Source organism: Callorhinus ursinus, unplaced genomic scaffold (genome assembly GCF_003265705.2).
Source record: "Callorhinus ursinus isolate GAN/ISIS: 27379988/994484 unplaced genomic scaffold, GSC_fseal_2.0 scaffold8, whole genome shotgun sequence".
Lineage (NCBI taxonomy): Eukaryota > Metazoa > Chordata > Mammalia > Carnivora > Otariidae > Callorhinus > Callorhinus ursinus.
In genome coordinates, this window is record NW_027397070.1 from 1,621,666 (window position 1) to 1,642,951 (window position 21,286).

The 21,286-nt window shown below is 55.0% G+C and overlaps 2 protein-coding genes and 1 long non-coding RNA gene across 3 annotated transcripts in view; 2 read left to right on the top strand and 1 right to left on the bottom strand.

The window, feature by feature from the left end:
• LOC141373231 (uncharacterized) overlaps positions 1-5,784 on the bottom strand; it is a 19,937-nt gene extending 14,153 nt beyond the window's left edge. The window contains exon 1 of the long non-coding RNA XR_012378939.1: positions 5,695-5,784. This is a non-coding gene — a long non-coding RNA (uncharacterized lncRNA). The remainder of the gene's footprint in view (positions 1-5,694) is intronic.
• On the top strand, positions 4,832-10,440 carry LRP10 (LDL receptor related protein 10). Its single transcript, XM_025870349.2, has 7 exons — positions 4,832-5,442; positions 5,853-5,897; positions 6,413-6,548; positions 7,402-7,592; positions 7,712-8,729; positions 9,058-9,187; positions 9,318-10,440. The coding sequence occupies exons 1-7, from the start codon at positions 5,409-5,411 to the stop codon at positions 9,903-9,905; spliced, it is 2,142 nt and encodes a 713-aa protein (XP_025726134.1). The 5' UTR covers positions 4,832-5,408; the 3' UTR covers positions 9,906-10,440.
• A 4,168-nt stretch (positions 10,441-14,608) lies between these two features.
• On the top strand, positions 14,609-19,021 carry REM2 (RRAD and GEM like GTPase 2). The gene is made up of 5 exons (XM_025870359.2): positions 14,609-14,803; positions 16,055-16,396; positions 16,619-16,692; positions 17,390-17,597; positions 17,971-19,021. The coding sequence occupies exons 1-5, from the start codon at positions 14,701-14,703 to the stop codon at positions 18,264-18,266; spliced, it is 1,023 nt and encodes a 340-aa protein (XP_025726144.1). The 5' UTR covers positions 14,609-14,700; the 3' UTR covers positions 18,267-19,021.
• The last annotated feature ends 2,265 nt before the right edge of the window (positions 19,022-21,286 follow it).

A 21,286-nucleotide genomic window follows, 5' to 3' on the forward strand; every position in this document is an offset into this window, starting at 1 on the left:
CCTTGTTTTCTGGAAAGTTATGCCATCGTGAAATTCACAGAGTTGCCAAGGAATCCTGAAGGTCCAGGACCTCTGTCCTCTGCATCAACCCTACCTGTACCCTCAGCTTCTGTGCCTCAAGCAGGGAATAGACTGACTTTCTTTGCTCTGTTAATTCCAGGCTCTGCCCTTCAGACTGCACAGAACAAAGTCTTGTTCCATGCTATAGCTCTTCAAATATTTGGATCTACTTTTTATATATTCAATCCCTCACTCAAATTAGGCTTTTTTTTAGGTGAAAAGACTTTCTAGTTCCATAAACTGCTTATCATATGACATGGCTTAGAGACCCCTCACCAGTCCTAACACCCTCCTCTAGATTGATTCATTACATCAATCTTTTTTTTTTTTTAAGATTTTATTTTAAGGTAATCTCTACACCCAATGTGGGGCTCAAACTCACAACCCGGAGAGTTTTGTGCTCCACCGACTCAGCCAGCCAGGCGCCCCCATTGTATCAATCTTTTAAAACATAGCTTCCAGCACAGAGAGAGGCAGGATCACGTAATGGTTAGGAACAAGGGCTCTGGAGTTACACAAGCCAGGTGGAAATCCAGGCTTTACAACTTACTAGTTTGGCAGCCAGCAATTTACATCACCTTACAGAGCTTGCATTTCCTCATCTTTAAAATGGGGCTAATAATTGAAAGAGTAGTTGGGCGAATTAAAAGATATAATCTGTGTGATGCCTAGGACTGGCATTCATTCGGCAAACATTTATCGAGTACCTACTTTGTGTCAGACACTGTTTTTGGCACTGGGGATATACCAGTGAACAAACAGATCCCTGTCCCAAGGTTCTTACATTCTTTTTCTTAAGATTTTATTTATTTATTTACCAGAGAGAGAAAGAATGCACAAGCAGGGGGAGAAGCAGGCAGAGGGAGAAGCAGGTTCCCCGCTGAGCAGGGAGCCCGATGCAGGACTGGATCCCAGGACCCCAGGATCATGACCTGAGCTGAAGACAGCTTAATGACTGAGCCACCCAGGCTCCCCAGAAACTTACATTCTTGTGGGAGGAGCAGGCAATAAACATGATAAATGAGTAAAATATATATAGAATATTAGATAGTGATAAGAACTTTCCAAGTTTTTAGTTCTGCATCCTTTTTGATGAACAATTCCCCCTTTAAATAATTTTTCTCTTCTTGCATTTTACTGTAAGTATTCAAGGGAAACCAGGCTGCTTCCTCAACACTTTGCTTCGAAATTTCTTCAGCCATCTGGGGCGCCTGGCTGGCTCAGTCAGTACAGCATGTGACTCTTGATCTTGGGGTGGTGAGTTTGCACCCCACATTGGGTACAGAGATTACTTTAAAAAGAATTAAAAAATTTAGGCGCGCCTGGGTGGCTCAGTCATTAAGCGTCTGCCTTCGGCTCAGGTCATGATCCCAGGGTCCTGGGATCGAGCCCCGCATCGGGCTCCCTGCTCCGCGGGAAGCCTGCTTCTCCCACCCCCACTCCCCCTGCTTGTGTTCCTGCTCTCGCTGCCTCTCTCTCTGTCAAATAAATAAATAAAATCTTAAAAAAAAAAAGAATAAAGAAATTTAAAAAAAGAAATTTCTTCAGCCAAATACCCAATTTCATCACTCACGAGTTCTACCTTCCAGCAAATACTAGGACACAAACACAATTCGGCCAAGCTCTTTGCCAATTTATATCAAGGATCTCCTTTGCTACAGTTTCCAGTTAACATGTCCCTCATCTCCATCTGGGACCCAGAGTGACTTTGACCATCTATATTTCTATCCACACCCTGTGCACTACCACTCAGGTAATCTAAGGAGACTGAGGTCTATATAGCTCTCTCCTTCTGAGCCTTCACAAGAATCGCCCCTAATGGTCCTTTCATGGCAATGGTGGCTTTCTCTAAGCATGCATCTCTGGTCTCTGACCATTCCCCAGTTCGAAAGCCACTTCCACATTTTTAGGCATTTGTTACAGCAGCACCCCAACTTCTCGGTAGCAAGCCTCTGTCTTAGGCCATTTGGGCTGCTATAACAAAATACCACCAACTGGGTAGATTTATTGCTCACAGTTCTGGAGACTGAGAAGCACAAGATCAAAGCACCAGGGTGGTCACCTGCTAGTGAGGGCTCTCTTCCTGGTTCACCGCCACACCTCCCCACTGTGTCCTCTCATAGTGGTCAGGGAGGGATCTCTCTAGGGCCTCTTTTATAAAAGACACTGGTCCCATTGCGGGCTCCATCTCATGGACTTAACATGTCCTGAAGGCCCACCTTCTAATACTATCACCTTCTGGGGTTAGGAAATCAACATATGAATCTGGGGGCTGGGGGACACAAACATTCAGACCATAGCACTGTGGCTCCTGCACGTGCTAGAAGTTTCATCTTAAGCAAGTTATCTGACCTACCTATGACTCAGTTTCCTCAATTATAAAAGGAGGGCAAAAATAACACCTACTTCCTAGGGGTGAGGTGTGGTGAGGATTAACTGAGATAATACACGTGAAGTGTTTAGAACAGCGCCTGCCATAGGCAAGCAGTCTACCAAAGTTAGACACTATCATTCTGAAAGCCAAACATCTGCCCATTTTCCACTACTTCGACTATTTCTCAAAATTCCTCAAAGATTTCCAAGAACATCTCCACAGGCTCATTCCTAAATGTACCTGATGGTCTAGGATGTGATTTATATGGGCCCGGACACTTAAACTCACTAGATTAATTAAAACTTAAACTAATTTTAAGCAACTAGGTCCTCTTTAGTTTTTTCCTATCGTTTTGGGGCTTGAATTCACTCTTAAATATGAACCCCCACTGTCTAGTTTAGTGCCTTGCACTTGGAAGGCACTCTAAGAAATACTTATAGAATAAAACTCTTTTCTACCTTAGTGCTATTTCTTCCTGATGATGATGATTGCTCCCAACAGCCTAGATCTTGACTTTATTTTTTGGCATATTTTCATTTACTGGGCATCCCAGACCATGGGCTCCCTTCCTCCTTTCCCTGCATCCCACAACTCTTTCCAATTCACTACCACCTTTTCCGCTTACTTTCTAAATTCCTCATTCCCCCGCATACCCACTCCTGTGGGTACTCCTCATGGCTCTCTGGCTTCTTTCATTTGTGTACCTGATTTCTCTTTCCAAGTAGACAGTAAGCTCCTTGAAGTTCAAATGAAGTCTTAAGAATTCCAGGCATCCAAGGCACCTGGGTGGCTCAGATGGTTAAGTGGCTGCCTTTGGCTCAGGTCATGATCTCCAGGTCCTGGGGTCCTGGGATCCAGCCCCACATCTCATCATCTCGTGATTGTCCTCTGGCTCCCCACTCAGTGGGGAGTTTGCTTCTGCTTCCGGCTCTCCCCCTGCTCATGTTCTCTGTCTCAAATGAATAAATAAAATCTTTAAAAAAAAAAAAAAAAAGAATTCCAGGCATCCACCAAGCATAGAGAACACATAGCCAGCACTCAACTAACACCTCCATGATCACTTTTAGAACTTACATATCTTTAATTTTTCCAACCCCTTAGCTCTGCTTTCCTTTGCTCGACATCCTTTTCCCACACTCAGGATCCTACTTCACTCCTCATTAATCCCTAGAGCTGCACAGAGAAGGAGTACAGAGAGGGAGCACAGCAGAGGGCACAGAGAGACCAAGGGACCAAAATCCCTTGGCACGGGACCAAGATCCAAGTGGAAGAAGGGCCTTTTTATGACCAACTCTATGGCTTCAGGCCCTGCTGTGGTTCCAGTTTTGAAAATATCAAAACGAATGCCAACAACAAATGTCATGGATAAAAAAGTGTTTTGTACCATTTGTAGAGAGGAGAGAGTAGTGAGGATCCAAATGTACACTCTGTCCAGGGCCAGATCGCCTAGGTTCAAACCCTTGTTTCAGCATTTACTAGATTCATGATCTTGGGCAAAATCCTTAGCCTCTCTGTGCCTGAGTTTCCTTATCTGTAAAATGGAAGTAACAATAGCTTCTACCTCACAAAGAGTGTGAGGAGGATTAAAAGAGCAAATTCTTGAAAAGTGCTTAGATCTGTGCCCAAAATGTGAAAAAAGCTCAAGAAGTATTTGCTATTGTTACTATTTACTAATATTACCTATCAGTATCACAGGAATAAGAAGTAATAGCGCACATAAATAAGAAAGATCTTCTGTGACTAATCATAATAATTGTCGCAAGGTACAGAGCACTTCCTAGATGCTCAACTTGCATTACCTCCCTAAATGTTGATGACAACTGTCGCACTATTAACCCCATTTTACAATCGAGAAGCACAGAGAGGTTAAGTGTTTTTCTCAAGACCACAGAGTCGGCATGTGGCGAAGGTACATTTATTGGTAATTCTTACTGCGTCTCAGCAGGAAAGAAAGCCTGTGGGTGCAAAGGTAAACAGTCCAGGCCCCAACCTACAGGAAGTTTCTGCTTCCAGAGAAGGGGCGGGGCGGGGGCGGGAAAGAGGAGTAAACAAATAGTTATAGCACCGTGTGGTAATTGCTATAATAGAGGCTCACGACAAAAAGCGCTGCCGGATCTCAGACACTGGAACAAGAAAAGTACTGACAGCTTAAGGGTCCAAAGGAAAGACATGACAGTGACGGAATAAGCAGTGGTCCTCTGACCAACGTGTCCTGTAACAAACGTGCCACCCCGAAAGGACCGAACAAAAGCAGAGTGCAAAGCGGAGGCTGAGCGCCTAGCCGAGGGCGGGTCTGACGAGTCGCGGCAGGGCCGGAAAGGGGTTAAGGCGAGCGGGTGGGCGGGGCGCGCGCGTTGATTGGCAGGGGTGGGGCCAGGCTCGTCACCCGCCCCGTCCCTCCGCCCCGGCTCCTCCAACCCCTGGGCTGGCAGGGGTACCGCCCGGGCGAGGGCCGGGGAGCTGGGCCGAGCCTCCCGTCCCCCTCCCCCGCGCCCCTGCCGCGTCCCGCCGGCTGGACGCGCTGGAGAAGTTGTGCGGCGCCCGGGCCGGCCCTACGGGCTGACCGTCGGCAAAGTTTGGCCCGAAGAGGAAGTGGCTTCAAGCCCCGGCAGGTGGCGGCCGGGCCTGGACAGGAGCCCTCGCGGCCTGCGGGCCGGCTTTAGGCGAGGGCGCGCTCCAGCGCCGGGCCTCGAACCGAGTCCCGGGACTTCGGGAGCCGGCCCCGGGAGAGAGCGCGGCGGCGGCCGGGGAAAACAACTCCGAAGTTGGAGAGAGGCACCGCCCCTGCTCCCAGACGGCCTCCCCCTCCTCGCCCCCAGCCCTGGCATCCAGAGCGCCGGTGGGGGAGACCGGGCCATGCAGCCCCCTCGGGGAGGCGGCAGTGGGGGGCCTGGACGCCCGGAGCGGCGCCGCCTCCCCACTGGATAGACGACAGAAGCTCCGGGATTCTTCCTGCACCTCCGGACGGCTCAGGATGCTGCCCACCACCCTCCTCTTCCTCCTCCTGGGTAAGAAACCGAAACGAGACTACTCACCCGGCACCCCGCCCCTAGGGCTGTCACAGAGCCCGGGCGCTCACTGCCTTCCTGCTCTGCCGCCCCTCACTTCCCCTGCCTGCCGGCGTCTCCCAGCCCCTGCCGCCGCATCCGACGCTGCCGGCCCCAACCCCGGGGAAGCTGCCCGCCGCTCCCCTCAGCCCTCATCTTCCCTCGGGCTTCCCTAGATCGCCATGCCCACTCCCCCAGGCCGTACTGCCGTACCTTCCTTCGAGGTCGCACAGCGCAGCGTCCCCCAGCTCTACTGCCCCTTCCCTTAAACTACCCGGAAGTCCCAGATGGCTCCCTTTCCTCCTTGAGTTGCTCAGGTGAAGAAAACTAGGGGCGATTCACTCCCCTGCGCCTTCTCGCTCTTCCTCTAGGAGGCGCTCTGGCACATCCAGACCGGATCATTTTCCCAAATCCTGGTGAGTAGAGGATGCCCTTGGGGCGCCAAGGGCTTGGTAGTGAGAGAGGACCCATGAGGATTCTCTCTTCCCTGAATTCCTCTGGCATCTACCATAGTTTTAGAGTGGAGATCACACGGGGGGCGGGGGGGACAGACCCCGTGTGAACTCTCACTTGGTAGTTATGTACTATTTTGGTTTTTTCCAAATATCCATACTTGACCTCCCTAGCCAGATGTAGTCTCCCTGATTGTAGAGACAGTATTTCTTGCTCCTCCTGGCCCAGTGGCTGGCACAAAGCAGACCTCAGATTGTCTGTGGTGTTGATATTTAAGGTGAAGCTATAATGAATGTGGGAAAGAAGAGGGTCCACTGAAGACTGATTCTAGAGTGTGGGTGTGGGTGTGTGGACGGAGAGGGGGGGTTTCTCTGCTCGCTCTTAAAGAGCTCAGGCCCTTAGAGGCCTCAGGCCTGGGGGCAGGGGGTATGACAGTAATGGGCTCTCAACCAGTGTCCTTACCTTCCTCTCTCTCCAGCCTGTGAGGACCCTCCGGCAGTGCTCTTGGAAGTGCAGGGCACCTTACAGAGGCCCTTGGGCCGGGACAGCCGCAGCGCCCCTGCCAACTGCACCTGGCTTATCCTGGGGAGCAGGGAGCAGACTGTAACAGTGAGGTGAGAAGCAGGGCAAGACCCTATTACCCTCCCTCTCCCTCCCTCCTTCACCATGGGAAAGCCTTCAGGAACTACTTCTCCATGGAGTTTCCATCCCTGTCAACGGGAGGAAGAGTAGAATTTGATTTGGCCGAGTCTCCCCTAAAAGCCTGGCTTGTTCTGGCCCAGACACAGTGAATTGGAGCCGAGCTGGGGCCGACATCTAGTTTGGATTCTGGTCCCCTCTGAAGGACAGCAGGCACTCTAGAAGCAGTCCTTGGGTTCCAATGTGGCTCCTCTGAGGAGTCCTTCAATCCATTGCACATCCTCGCCTGGGTTTCAGAAGCTATTCCTAGTTAGCGTAGAACCTTCCTCAGCCTCCCCAGATCTTTTAAGTGGTATAAGTCTCCCCAGTCTCCTCTGACCTTGGGCCAGAGGGTTGGGGCCCATGTTAAGTACCTGGCTATTTGCCTCACAGAGTTCACTCCCGTGAATTTACCCAGAAAGGGCAAAGAGGATAGTGTGGGAAGAGGCAGAGGGATCAGAATGCCATGCTGCCGCAGGCCTCTGTCAGGACTACTGCCACTGACTGTGAAGGAATCCAGCTGAGTTCATTTGGCTGTTGGATTTGGACTGTGGATGAGCAGGGGCTTGTGCTTCTTGGGGTAGAAGGGACCTGACACCATTGGGAGAGGAAGAAGCCAGCGGTGGTCAAGAATATCTCATGTCCATGGGGTGCTTGGCCGGCTCGGTGGGTGGAGCATGGGACTCTTGATGTCTGGGTTGTGAGTTTGAGCCCCACACTGGGTGTGGAGGTTACTTAAAGATAAAATCTTAAAAAAAACTCACGTCCTGCTCTCCTCCACCCCTGTAGGTTCCAAAAACTGCACCTGGCCTGTGGCTCAGAGCGCTTAGTCCTGCGCTCCCCTCTCCAGCCACGGCTCTCCCTGTGCGAGGCACCAGCCAGCCCCCTGCAGCTGCCTGGGGGCAACGTCACCATCACCTACAGCTATGCCGGGGCCGGAGCACCCATGGGCCAGGGCTTCCTGCTCTCCTACAGCCAAGGTATGCTGGACAGGGAGGTGTCTGGGACTAGTAGAACAGGTAGTAGAAGCCCCAGGGAGGAGGGGAGGATGCCACCAGCTCCCGTGTCTCATAGCCCTTCTCCACTGTGCCTCCTGCAGACTGGCTGATGTGCCTGCCCGAAGAGTTCCAGTGCCTGAACCACCGCTGCGTGCCCTTGGCCCAGCGCTGCGACAGCGTGGACGCCTGTGGCGATGGCTCTGATGAGGCAGGTTGCAGCTCGGACCCCTTCCCTGACTTGACCCCGGCCCCTGTCCCCACCACCCCCTGCAATCACACCTTGGAAGACTTTTACGGGGTCTTCTCTTCCCCGGGCTACGCACACCCGGCCTCGGTCTCCCACCCTCAGTCCTGCCTCTGGCTGCTGGACCCCCATGACGGCCGGCGCCTGGCGGTGCGCTTCACGGCCCTGGACCTGGGCTACGGAGACGCGGTACACGTGTATGATGGCCCCGGGCTTCCCAGGCCCTCCCGGCTGCTGCGCAGCCTCACCCACTTCAGCAACGGCAAGGCTGTCACCGTGGAGACACTGTCGGGCCAGGCCACCGTGGCCTACCACACAGTCGCCTGGAGCAGTGGCCGGGGCTTCAACGCCACGTACCACGTGCGGGGCTACTGCCTGCCCTGGGATCGACCCTGCAGCTTGGGCACCGGCCTGGGGGCCAGTGAGGGCCTGGGGGAGCGCTGCTACAGCGAGGCGCAGCGCTGCGACGGCTCGTGGGACTGTGCCGACGGCACGGACGAGGAGAACTGCCCCAGCTGCCCGCCCGGACACTTCCCCTGCGGGGCGGCCGGAACGCCCGGGGCCTCCGCCTGCTACCTGCCTGCCGACCGCTGCAACTACCAGACTTTCTGCGCCGACGGAGCGGACGAGAGACGCTGCCGGCACTGCCAGCCCGGCAACTTCCGCTGCCGGGACGAGAAGTGTGTGTATGAGACGTGGGTGTGCGACGGGCAGCCAGACTGCGCCGACGGCAGCGATGAGTGGGACTGCTCCTACGCCCTGCCCCGCAAGGTCATTACGGCTGCGGTCATCGGCAGCCTGGTGTGCGGCCTGCTGCTGGTCATTGCGCTGGGCTGCACCTGCAAGCTCTATGCCATTCGCACCCAGGAGTACAGGTCAGTGAGTGCGGCCAGCCATCGGGCCGGGCAGACCGAGGGCGAGACCGTGACAGTGCCCGCACCGGGGACGGGTTCTGGTGCCCTGCTTATGGGTTGGCTTCCAGACTCATCCAGCGGGGGGGCACAGGGTGCTCCTCTGAGGAGAGGACGGGGCTAGATGCTGAAAGCAATCTCAAGGAAGGAGGGGACCTCAGGTGACTTTTGGGAAAGCCAGGGCATCGCTCAGTCGTCCTGGCCTGGGTGTAGAGGGAAGAGATGCGTCCGGGCTAGGACAGGCTGCTCTGGCTGGCACCACCTGTGGCTAAGCAGCCCTCATTCCTTCCAGCATCTTCGCCCCCCTGTCCCGGATGGAGGCTGAGATTGTGCAGCAGCAGGCACCACCTTCCTATGGGCAGCTCATTGCCCAGGGCGCCATCCCGCCTGTAGAGGACTTCCCTACAGAGAACCCTAACGATGTAAGTGACCTCCCAGCCCTTGTCCCTCCTGCTTCCAAGCCTCCCGGGGCCCTGCCACCGTACCATCCTTCTTTAGCTTCCTGGCCCTCCCCACGACTCTGACTCCGGGCTCTGCCTCCTCTCCTTGCAGAACTCAGTGCTCGGCAACCTGCGCTCGCTGCTCCAGATTTTGCGCCAGGACATTACTCCAGGGGCTGCCTCAGGTGCCCGCCGCCGCCAGCGGGGCCGCTCTGTGCGCCGGCTCGTGCGCCGTCTCCGCCGCTGGGGCCTGCTTCCTCGAGCCCACCCCCCAGCCCGGACCCCTGAGACCAGATCCCAGGTCACCCCCTCTGCCGCTCCCCTTGAGGCTCTAGATGGCAACACAGGTCCGGCCCGTGAGGGGGGAGCGGTGGGTGGGCAGGACGGGGGACAGGCACCCCCGCTGCCTGTCAAGGCTCCCCTTCCATCCACCAGTGCGTCTCCGGCCCCCGCTACTGTCTCCGAGGCCCCGGGGCCACTGCCCTCCGTGCCCCTAGAGCCCTCACTGTTGTCTGGAGTGGTGCAGGCCCTGCGAGGCCGCCTCCTGCCTAGCCTTCGGCCCCCAGGACCAACTCGGACCCCACCTGAACCCCATACCACAGCCCTGTCTCCAGAGGACGAAGATGATGTGCTTCTGTTGCCACTGGCTGAGCCAGGGGTCTGGGTGGTGGAAGCGGAGGATGAGCCACTGCTTGCCTGAGGTGACCTGGTGCCCTCGGGGGCTCCGGTCACAGTGACGACAACCCTTTAGAGGGCAGCTCAGCTTCCCGTCCCCCACTTCCCTCCCTGGCCCTCCGTCTGAGGGGCCTTGGTGAGCCTCCTGTTGACCCTGTGTAGCTGCTGTAAAATTAGGTTCCCTCAGGCGGGGAAAGGGCTCACACAGAGCTCCCTCCGCACATGCCCAGAGACCACAGTCTCTCTACCGCCACCGTCTCCCCACACCACCACCACTCATGTGGCTGTTTTTAAAAAGTAAGTTTCTTAAAGGGTCAGGGGCCTGGACACTCCATCCTTACCAAACCCCTCCCCAAAAATGGCCTTTAAGCACCAGAATGTCAATTGGCTGGAGACCTCCAGCCCCCAGGGGAAGGATTTGGGCAGAGCCTGAGGTTTTGCCAACTGTGATCCTTCCTACGGGGCGTGGCTCATAAAAAGAGCACAAAAAATGCTTTTGTCCCATAGCTAGGTCATTGCCCAGCAAGTCAAGGTTGAAAATAAAAGAACAAGAAATTTCAGATTTTTGTAAATGAGCTATGACCGGAGCCCTGTCTCTACCCGTCTCAGCTGATATTCGCCTCATGGTGCTCCTCCCTACCAAGGCCTCTGGTCTGGCCTCCCACTCCTGCCTTCTTCCTACTAACCACACACCCTTGGTTTTTATACCGCTCAGACGGTAAGAAAGTTCCAAGAACCCTAAGGACCAGTTCTCTCCACCAGCCCCACCCACCTGCCCCGCTGGGGCTCAGCTCTACAGTGACACCAGCGGTAAGCACCAAGCCTCTTCACTCACCGCCAGGCCAGAAGTCTGGTGAGCCAGCTGGGCCCTGTAGCTGGGAAGGTTCCCATTTATGGAGTACTCCCAGAGCACAGATCACAGAAGCAGAATGTCCCTAGTGGAACATAGGAGCCATAACTCCTGGCCTCCACCTTCCACCCCCACCAAGCACTTAGAGTCTGGCTTAGGCAAGACAGATGAACTCTCAGCCAGGATGCCTCAGAGCAGACAAAGATAAATTGAGAGAAAAATCAGGAACATTCGGGGTTGAAGATGCTGGCATCACTTTGACCAAATCCAAAGGGTCTTCCTAGAAGAGGGCTCAAACTAGACTTTAAAGAATGTTGTCAGTAGTTGGAATAGAGTTGTGGATTCTAGGAAGGGTGAGCATCCACAGGATAAGCAAACTAAGCTGCTGTGAGGGCTAGGGCTGGAGGCTGGACCCCAGACCTGAGAAATGGGGCAGGAGTGTAAGCAGTGGCCGGAGTTGAAGAGCTGGAGAAGGTGGTGGAGGAGGGAACAATCTGTGAGAAATGTTGGAGCCCAGCCTCTGATGAGTGAAGTGACAGGAGCTGTCCCAGAGTTTGAAATGAAAACTGGGACAAAGGATACAGTCGGAGTCTATGGGGGTGTGCATGGTGCCCTACGAGCGGAAGTGAGGCATTCCCCAACAGAAGCAGACCCCCGTCAGGCGGACCCTCACCCTTCCCGGCAGGCCTGCCCTCTTCCCACTCCCTGGTGGAGGGGCCCTGTTGATCACAGCCTGTTAGCATCCTCACACCTAGCACCAACTGCATGTTTCCTCCTCCCAGGGAGCAAGAGACTAGGGAAGTGGCAGAGGGTAAATGTGGTACAGTCGTGGGATCATGGGATCTTGACTTGGGAAAGAGCCAGATTCCTTTCACTCCAGACCCTCTCCGGAGATTGGGAAAGGGCCGTCAGAAATCCCCAACCTTGTGTTCTCTAACCCCTTCGGGCCTTCCCAAGTGCTAACAGTCCCTGAGTTCCCCCAGTGTCAGGCCCAGGGAAGCAGGGAGTGCTGATTTCCCTCCCACACCTCCCCATCAGTGGTCTATGCCTCTCCCTTGCTCCTCTCTTCTTCATAGCCACCCCCCAAAAAAACCTTCAGCCAATAGCTTCATCCCTTGTCCTGCTCCAGACCTTTTACTTTCTGGTGGTATTTGTAACTTGAATGTGGACAAAGATGGAAGGTAAAAGAATGCTCCTCAGGGTGGAATGCTTCAAAAGCCAGAGGGGGACGACCTGAGGGTAGAGTTCACCGGAAAGGGCTGTGTGTCTGGATCCCTGAGCCTCAAAGAAGTTTCTCTAGATGCTGGGTGTATGCTCTAGAAGGTGCAAGGGGTAACACTACTTGTGTCAAGCACGGTGAAGCCCCAGGTTGGTGGAGAGAGGGGATCAGCCTTGTGCAGGCAACATGGCGAAACTAAGAGGGTCCCACCCAGGAGAGGTGGAGCCTTGGGGAGCAGTCACCCAAGTTTACTTGAACCGTGGCCTAAGGAAAAAGAAACGGGACCACCTCACATCCTATCAGGACAGAGACACCGTCATCCAAAGTGCCCAGTATCAGGGTGTAGGACTCTTGCCAAGGCTCTGGCTGTGGAGGAGGGAGGTGTTCTCAGCATGAGATGGAGATCAGCCCGGGAATCTGAGATAACAGGACAGACCAGAATTCAGTCCTTGAGAATCGATCTGAAGCAAACTCCAGGCCCTGCTGGGAGGGGAGAGGGACCTCCAGCCACACTGCCTGAGGTTGTGGGAGCACAAGAGAGTTGGGTAACCTGCCCAGTGCCAGATCCTTTTTCAGGCATAGTGAACCCTCATAACAAGGCTGTGCAATGAGCATCATCAACCCAATTCACAGGTTCAGGAGCAGTCCCAGAGGAATGATGAGACTAGCCCAGCCTCAATGGAGACGCAGAGTTAAACCTGGGTTGGTTCAGTTCCAAATCTCACCTTTGCCCCACCATTCCACAGGACCTCCCATTCCTGAGGAAGCTGGGACAGGGGCCAGTGCACAACCTCGTACTAGTGGGACAAGAGAGACAGTGGTTCAGGGTGTAACCCAGCCTGCTCCTAGGACCCAAGGCTGGCTGAGTCCTGCTGGGGTGGGCTGTGCCCTGACTCACTCACTCTCATCTAGTATCCCAGAAATGAATCCAGCCACCTAAGTGAGTTTTCCAGGTACGTGAAGCTCACCCCTTTACAATTAAAAACTTTTAAAACTCATTGTGGAAGGAAATCATTCTAAACATTTTCCTCTTCAGCACATCTGCAATAGAATATACATTTTTCTGGAGAGCTGAGGATCACTCACAGAAACCAGCGGCCTCTCTATAGCAATCTTTAGAGGCTGTAATGGTGTCAGGGAAGCTGTTTGCCTGTCTGCCCAGTGCCCTCCGACCACTTTTTAAATGTTTCTGACTGCTTTCAAAGTTTTTTGTAGCGTTATTTCCCTTGCTACCAGGCTTTCAGGGGTCCCTTGCTACTCCAAATGTTGAGTATGGGAACACACAGGGACATACTGAAATTGTGAATAAGGAAGGCCAAGTGGGCTGTGACTGAGGACTGGAGAGTCTATCCACTGAGTAAAGTGCGTAAGTATGGTGGTTGCTCAGGAGTCCTTTCTGTTTCCCCTAGACCCCAAACGTGGCCCTGCAGTTCACCTCCAGCTAAGTGGTCAGTGCACATCAGTCCAAGATTACTCTTCGTCTCTTCCATTGGAGGAGTCCACTGAAGATTACCATACAGACCGTTCCCAATAATAGGAGACAGTTGGAATATTTAAGACAAAGAAGGCAGCATCGCAGATGAAAAACAGTCTTGGGTATTGGAAAAATCAGGGTGGGAATCCTGGTGTCCCCATTTTCCAACTGCACGATCGATCTGGGGACAGGCCAGCCACCTACCACTCTGAGCCTTTGGGTCAGGAGGATGACAGGAGAGAAAGGAAGGTGCTTAGCGCAGCACCTGGCAACAAACGCAGGGTGAGAACGAGCCAGGAAACTGAAAGGTCTGTTTGGGTGCTTGCAGCGTCAGGAAGAAAAGAGAAGAGCTGGAGCCTGAAGAGAAAGGGACCCGGGCAGAAAAGGAGCAGTAAAGCCATCCTGGCTTCCCACAAAGGGGTAGACATCCTTGTGTAGCCCTGGAGAGCTGGTGGTGCCCCAGCGAGCAGGAGAGCGGGGATAGGGAACTTCTAGAGGGCTTAGCTCAATCTCCCCTAGCACTAGATTGGTGGGCCTGGCAGGGCGCGAGAGAAGGGGAGGCAGTCCCCACATGGTTTGCACCCGCCTGAACCTAGTGACAAAATGAAGCTGCCCGAACCAGGCAGCCTTCGCTCCTTCTTCAGAGCCCCCATCTGCCTAGGGGCCAAGTTGGGAAATGGCTACCGTGATGGGTCTTTTAGCCCAGAAGGGGTGGTATGGAGAAGGAGAGGGTGATGGGGAAGCTTGGTGCCAGTGTGACCCTGAATCTCTTGGTTTCTGCCTCTAGACCCTCCATGTAGCCACTGAGCACCCACTCTGAGCTGGATGGACACTGGGCTCAGAGGCGGGGAGTCCACAGACAAATGACGCACAGTCCCCGCTCCTGGAGAAAGACCTCCCAGTGCCTGGGTCCTTGCCTCCTGCCATCCTCAGCTCCCTTACCTGCTGAGCCCTCACCCCGTTTCTCTGAACCCCTGTCTCTTTTGCCCCTCTGACTTCGTTCTGGTCGGGTCTTAACCAGACTCCGCAGTGTGTGTGCTCCCAGTGGGAAGCGACACAAAGGAAGGGGGAGGCAGAAAGGAGGGAATCCCGCTGACATCACTGCTCATTAGCATGTGTGACCTCATCAGGGGGCGGGACAATTTCCCCAGGTGTGGGGGGGGGGGGCATGGGGGTGGTATTTAAGGGAAAAGCTGACAGTGCTGCTGAGTGAGGGAGTGGGTACTGCAAGCCGCGGGGCTGCACACGCGCACACACACACACACGCACGCACACCGATGCACACGGACCTCGACACCGACATGGACACGGACACAGAAACCACAGCACTCTGCCCCTCCGGCAGCCACCGGGCCTCCCCCCCAGGGACGCCCACACCAGGTGAGGGCTGAGCTGGGCAGGTTCCAGCTGAAACCATGGGGGTGGGAGCTGAAGCTCTGGTGGGGAGGTCAGAACTGAGGGTTGACGGAGCTTGAACCCAAACAGCAAAGGGGAAGAGCAACTCAGGAAGTGGGGAAGCCTCACGCTCACACCAGGACTGAGGCTGGGCTGGGCTGGGAGCCGCGGGGGTGCTGCCCAAACGCCCCCTCCCCCCATCACTCCCAGGGCTTCGCTGGGAAAACTGGTGCTCAGCCCCTAGGTCAGCCTCATTCCCAAGAGGCTGGGATGGGCAGGAGGGATGGGGGAAAGGGAAGGGGCAGCCCACCAGCCTGGGAATCACGGGCTGGGGGCTGCCCTGGGGACCTGTTGGAAGGGTTTCGCTGGCTCTTGAGGCCCTGGCTGCCAGCCAAGTATTGATCCTAGGCTATTTCCAGCCTCTCGCCATCCCGCTTTGTTGTGTCTGTCGTTCTTCCTCCAGTTACCCCGACCCATGCATTGTCACTCTCGCTCCCGCTCCCGCTCCCGCTCTCCGCTCTCCGCTCTCTCCCCCACTCCCTCCCTCCCTCTACCTCACAGAAGATTCTCTGGGACTCCAGGGACTGCCAGAGATGCAGAAAGATTCTCACACACAACCATGCCCTGGGGGATGATCACCTACCTACTGGGCCATGAGAAGAGGCAGCTCTTCTCACACACGGCGGTGGGGGGCCCAACGCACACATCATAAGGAGCAAAGGCCCTTCCCGGGGAAGAGGCTCCCCACGAAGTTTTTGACTCTACCACTACCCACCCCCCAGAACCTGGGCAGCAGCGGCAGCTTCTCATCCCCTTCACACCTCCCCATTTGGGGGGACTACCAGTTCGAGAAGCAGTAGAAGACAGGGCCTCTTGGTGGAAGGAGGGGCAGCCCCCCCCCCCAGGCCAGAGGCCTAGTCTGGGGGTGTGCCTGTGTGTCAGTGTGAGGCCTGAGTGGGTGTGCAAGCCTGTGCACACGTGCCTCCCCTGCATGGGGCATGTTTTGAACAGGCTGTGGCTGGAACCACATTAGGTAAGCCTTCAGTCGGCTCCTTTGAGACCTACCAGTTCAGGCTTCTGGGGGAGTTCAGTGTCAGAGGTCAGACCAAATATTCTCAGCTCCTTCTGGGTCATGGTCATCCACTGGGGCTCTGAGGCCAGAGCAGGCAGGATTGAGCCCTCTGCAGATGGCTAGGCATACCCCCACTCATAGCTTCCTTCTCTTTGCCCCCCCAGAAACAGATGCCTCACTGCTGAAGCAGCCAGAGAAGCTGTTGGCAGGGTTGGACCGGGGTGGGCCACCCCCTGCCCCAGGGGCCCCCAGACGAAGAGGCAGTATGCCTGTCCCCTACAAGCACCAGCTGCGGCGCGCCCAGGCCATAGATGAACTTGACTGGCCACCTCAAGCCTCATCCTCTGGTTCCTCGGACTCCTTGGGCTCAGGGGAGGCAGGCCCCACCCAAAAGGATGGCATCTTCAAAGTCATGCTGGTAGGGGAGAGCGGCGTGGGCAAGAGCACCCTAGCAGGCACTTTCGGTGGTCTCCAGGGAGACAGTGCTCATGAGCCGGAGAACCCAGGTATTTGGGGGAGCCCTGTAAGGGTCAAGGGCACCTGTGGAGCCCTAGTCAGGGATGGAAGAGCTCAAAGCATGAGTGGCCCCTGGAGGCCAGAACCTAAGAGAAACTGCTCCAGTGCTTTCTGTGGCAACCTCCCTGGAGGGGGTGTCCCTGGTTACCAGGTCTCACAAGTGTTGGGGAGCCTCCTAATGGGCTCTATTCCCTGTCCTTATTTCCCAACAGAGGACACCTATGAAAGACGCATCATGGTGGATAAGGAGGAAGTGACTCTAGTTGTTTATGACATCTGGGAACAGGTAAGAACCTAGGAGAGCTGGGGAGGGGCAGAGTCTGGCTGAAGGCTGGTGGCACTGTAGGCCCTGGTTCCAGTATGTACTAGAACCTGACCTTTCACACGTATCCTCTCCGAGAGCAAAGGCCCACATCAATGTGCATGCCATGGCACTGAGTGTCGCTTTCTTTCCAGGATCTTCTGACCCAGAGGGAAGTTAGGATCTGAATTTGACAAACCCTGCAGCTGTGAGCCAGGCTGAATACCCTGAAATCAATCCCATCCATACATTTTCCAGTCTGGAAGAGTCTGATCTGACAGGACAAGAGCTCAGGGCCTGGAATATCAGGGAAGGGGAAGAAGTGAGGATCTGTGAATATCTGAACATAAATCGTTACTACATAGAAATGAGAGGCCAGATTACATACAATCGAAGAGCATTCACTTTTACAATGAGCACTTAAGGATAAGAAAGTAGGATGGGCTACCCCAATCTAGGAACCTGTGTCCCCAATTCTCCCATGTGGGACTCACATTATAAACCACCTGCTCCTCCACAAGCACACTCCAGGGTATGGAGATTCTGCCATTAACTAGCTCTGCAGTCCTAGGCAGGTGGCTTCTCCCTCACATCCAGATGCCTCATCCTTGAGATGCAGGTGCTGGGCGGGTGCTCCCACGCCTCCAGCCCTGACATTCCATCACTCTCTGCCCATATGCAGGGGGACGCAGGGGGGTGGCTGCGGGACCACTGCCTTCAGATCGGGGATGCCTTTCTCATCGTCTTCTCAGTCACCGACCGACGAAGCTTCTCCAAAGTTCCAGAGACCCTACTTAGGCTGCGGGCTGGGAGGCCCCACCACGACCTCCCTGTCATCCTCGTTGGAAACAAGAGCGACCTGGCCCGCTCCCGGGAGGTCTCACTGGAGGGTGCGTATCCTGTACCTCATCATACCTGCAATCTCAGGGGACCCTCTCCCTTCCAGGTCGCCTCCTCTCCACAGGGCCCTTTTACCCTCCCGGTGCACAAACAACTGCCTTTAGCCTTTAGCAGGCTAAGGGCAGACTCTCAATGCCCATGCTTAGGGCCCGAGAACCCCTTCTCTTCATGCCTCACCTCTTCTCCAAGGCCCCCTTCTCTCCTCCCCTTGGCAGTACCACCGCCCTCTACGTGATCCCTGCCTTGTTCTCCGTTGAGATTCACCGGCCGCGACCCCTTTCTGCTGCACCCGGGGCACCACCCCACCCCCCGCCCCGGGCCCAGTGCCGCCCGCGGGCGCCTCAACCCGGTCCCTTCCCGCAGAGGGCCGCCACCTGGCAGGGACCCTGAGCTGCAAGCACATCGAGACGTCGGCCGCGCTGCACCACAACACGCAGGAGCTCTTCGAGGGCGCGGTGCGCCAGATCCGGCTGCGGCAGGGCCGGAGCCGCGCCGGGGGCCCGCGGCCCGAGTGGGGCTGCCCCGACGGCCCCCCGCCGCCCGCGCGCCGCGAGAGCCTCACCAAGAAGGCCAAGCGCTTCCTGGCCAACCTGGTGCCGCGCAACGCCAAGTTCTTCAAGCAGCGCTCCAGGTCGTGTCACGACCTCTCCGTGCTCTGAGCCGCGGTCGCCATGGTCACCGCGGTCGCCATGGTCACCGCGCCCTCCGCTCGCCCCTTCGCCCCGCCCCGCCCCCGTCCGCTCTGCGCAGACCGTCTAGGAAACCAAAAACGCCCAGGGCGCGCAGCCGCCGGCGCGCGTCGCCCCCAGCCCCGCCACCGCGCGTGCCCTGGCTACCTCCCGGCCCCTGAGCGCCTAGAAGGCGAGGACGCAGACCTGCGGGCGGGCGCGCTGCGGCCGGAGGACCAGGCGGCTTCTGGAGGGCAGGACGGGCTATAGTTCCGCGAACCATTTTGACTTTTATTAAGTCACGCTTGACCACCTCTCCTGTAAAGAGATCCTAAAAGCGAGAACTGGAAAAGTGCTTTTAGACCCCTTTCCAGTTCACCTTTGTACTCTGCGCCGATACGCCTCACCTTTAAGAAATCCTTAAAGGTAAAGACACGGAGACGCTTCTTTGAGACTTTTCCTAAAACGTGCTGGCTCTTAGTTGCTGCACTTGTCCACTTTGCCTTTAAGAAGTTCTTAAAGGCAAGGGCCTGGAAGTGCTGTTTTTCAGAATTGATTCTGTGATTCACCACCACACCGCGGCACTTCCCTTTTAAGGTTATTAAAGGTAAGGTTTGGACAGACTTTTGCCTTCAGATGCCATTGTGAAGAGCTGAGCAGGTGGTACCGCCCCTTTTGGCCAGGGCCCAGGAGGCCCCAGCAAGGGAGCCACCCTTCCCTTTTCAATAAAGAACTTTTCTACATTTGCTCATTTTGACTCTGTTCTCAAAAGCCCCACAGAAGGGATAGTTGTAGATGGAAACAGTTACAGACAAAGCTTAGGCCCAGAGGAGCAAGGAACCTAAATCTCCACGGCGGCTCCAGAACTGACTTAGTCCTGGTGTAGTCCGTGATAAGGAGCCACAGGCCCTTAGAGATAACAGGGTCCAACTCATCCCTTTGCAGATGAGCAAACAACCCTGGAGAGGGGCAAAGAATGGCTAGAAGTTTTAGTAACTTACTGACACAACGGGACCAAATCCACAGACTCTAAACCTCAACACCTTACCTCACCTTATGCTGCAGAGTAAGCTGGAGGCTACATTTAGCACCCAGAGCTACCCCCAGCTGGTTTCAGGTGGGGCTGGTTTCAGGTGGGGCCCGTATTTACCAGGAAGGCCCATCAGCTAGGGCATGGTGAAGATGGCCCGCACCTCCCTTGGCAGGCCCCCACCACCCCAACTGTCACCTGCAAAGCCCGTGTGAGAACTGAAGCTGTCAGTGCCTCCCCCTGGGGACACCCACGCCTACTGCTGCCTGAGCCACGAATCTGAACAAAGAGAGCAGAGGCAGCAGCTCCCCTCACCCCAGACTACAGCACAGCTACTTGAGCACCTGAGGGCCAGGCCTCCACTCCACCCCACCCAGGTTCCCAGAACTTGATGGAAAGAGGGATGAGATGTCTCCTGATCCCTGCAGCTGGGAAGGAGCCAAGGGCAACCAGCTCCACATGGGTGGTTATGAGACAATAATATGAATAGTGACATTATCCTTAGGACTTTATTCGCTTTCTGTTAGTTCTCTAATGACTACATAAGGTGTTACTGAGCTTTTTATTGTAGAAGAAACAGTTTAACTTGCTTGAGGTCAGGAAGCGAGAGAGCAGGGATCCCACTCATACCTGCTTGATACTTAATGATTTTATCCAGGTTTGTATCCAAGGTTCCCCTTCTAATAAGGAGAAGAGGAAGAAGGTTGCTAGCAGGAATGTAGGGGACACGATGGGCAGGGCCATGGGCAGTGGCTGTGGTGAATGGGTCAGAGATTATGTGGCTATGAGGGAATAGCCAGGGCTAAACTCTGGGGACCATGAACAGAGGCACTTCCTAATGTAACATGCAGAAAAGCACACTCGGCCCATTGAAGGACAGATGGTTCTACCATTGGGTTGAAATCTCAGGGACATTAAGAGGAGGGGTAGATGAGCATGGAGAAGAAGGTTTGGAACCCTACTTTTAAGTACCTTAAATGGCAAGCAAAGGAGTTTGTGCCCAAGCCTGCAAACAGTGAGTCACCAAAGGTCCTTGAGTATGAAAGTGACACAATCAGGACGGTCCTTGGGAAGAGGAGGCTGGAAGAGGTGTGCATGGATTGGAGCAGCAGAGGCAAGGCCTGAGGAGCTAAGTTGAGGGGGCGACTAACAGTAATACATACGGAGGGTAATGAAGGGCCATCCCAAGGGAGACAGCGGTGGCAGGGAGAGGCACCAGGGGTGTGAGTCAGAATTGGTGGAACTTGGCAACTGAGTGGCTGGGTGCAGGCAGGAGTCGCAGGTGGTAGGAGGATGGTGAGGAACTGGGTGTTCGTTAGGGGGCCGAGGAGGAAGTGGGTAACTGGCTCCATTTTGGAGACCCTTGAATTTGAGATGGTAGAAGAACATCCATATGGAGTTTCAGCAGCTCCCTGAACAGCTGGGTCTGAAATTCAGAACAAGTTAGGGTGAGAGACACAGCTATGAGACTAATCCCCGTAAAGATGGTAATAGAGGAGCCAGAGGAAAGGATGAGCTGCGTCACACAGCACCCCGTGCTCGGTCTGATGCACTGCCGTCGCGGTCTTGAACATCTTTGAACAAGGAGTCCTGCATCTTTAATTTTAAAATATTTTATGTATTTATTTGACAGAGAGAGAGAGCACAAGCAGGAAGAGCAGCAGAGGAAGAGGGAGAAGCAGGCTCTCCACTGAACAGGGAGCCCGATGCGGGGCTCGATCCCAGGACCCTGGGGTCGTGACCTGAGCTGAAGGCAGATGCTTAACCAACTGAGCCACCCAAGCTCCCCAAGCCCTGCATTTTTATTTTGCACCAGGACCCACAAATTATGCTAAAGGAGGCACTAAGGGAGAGGATACAATACAGGCTGGGATCCTTAGCTTCACACCACACACGGGCCCTACAGGTCTGTGATGTTTGTGAAGTGGGACAATTTGATGTTTGTGCCATCGTGCATGTGAGAATAGGGTTCACAGATTTT

Excerpts from the sequence above, each read along its gene's own strand:
- LRP10 (XM_025870349.2), top strand. The coding sequence starts at position 5,409 with ATGCTGCCCACCACCCTCCTCTTCCTCCTCCTGG. Across the intron at positions 5,443-5,852 it reads CCTCCTCTTCCTCCTCCTGG|GAGGCGCTCTGGCACATCCA; the intron begins GTAAGAAACCGA and ends CTCTTCCTCTAG. Across the intron at positions 9,188-9,317 it reads CTACAGAGAACCCTAACGAT|AACTCAGTGCTCGGCAACCT; the intron begins GTAAGTGACCTC and ends CTCTCCTTGCAG.
- REM2 (XM_025870359.2), top strand. The coding sequence starts at position 14,701 with ATGCACACGGACCTCGACACCGACATGGACACGGACACAGAAACCACA. Across the intron at positions 14,804-16,054 it reads CCCAGGGACGCCCACACCAG|AAACAGATGCCTCACTGCTG; the intron begins GTGAGGGCTGAG and ends TTGCCCCCCCAG. Across the intron at positions 17,598-17,970 it reads CCGGGAGGTCTCACTGGAGG|AGGGCCGCCACCTGGCAGGG; the intron begins GTGCGTATCCTG and ends CCCTTCCCGCAG.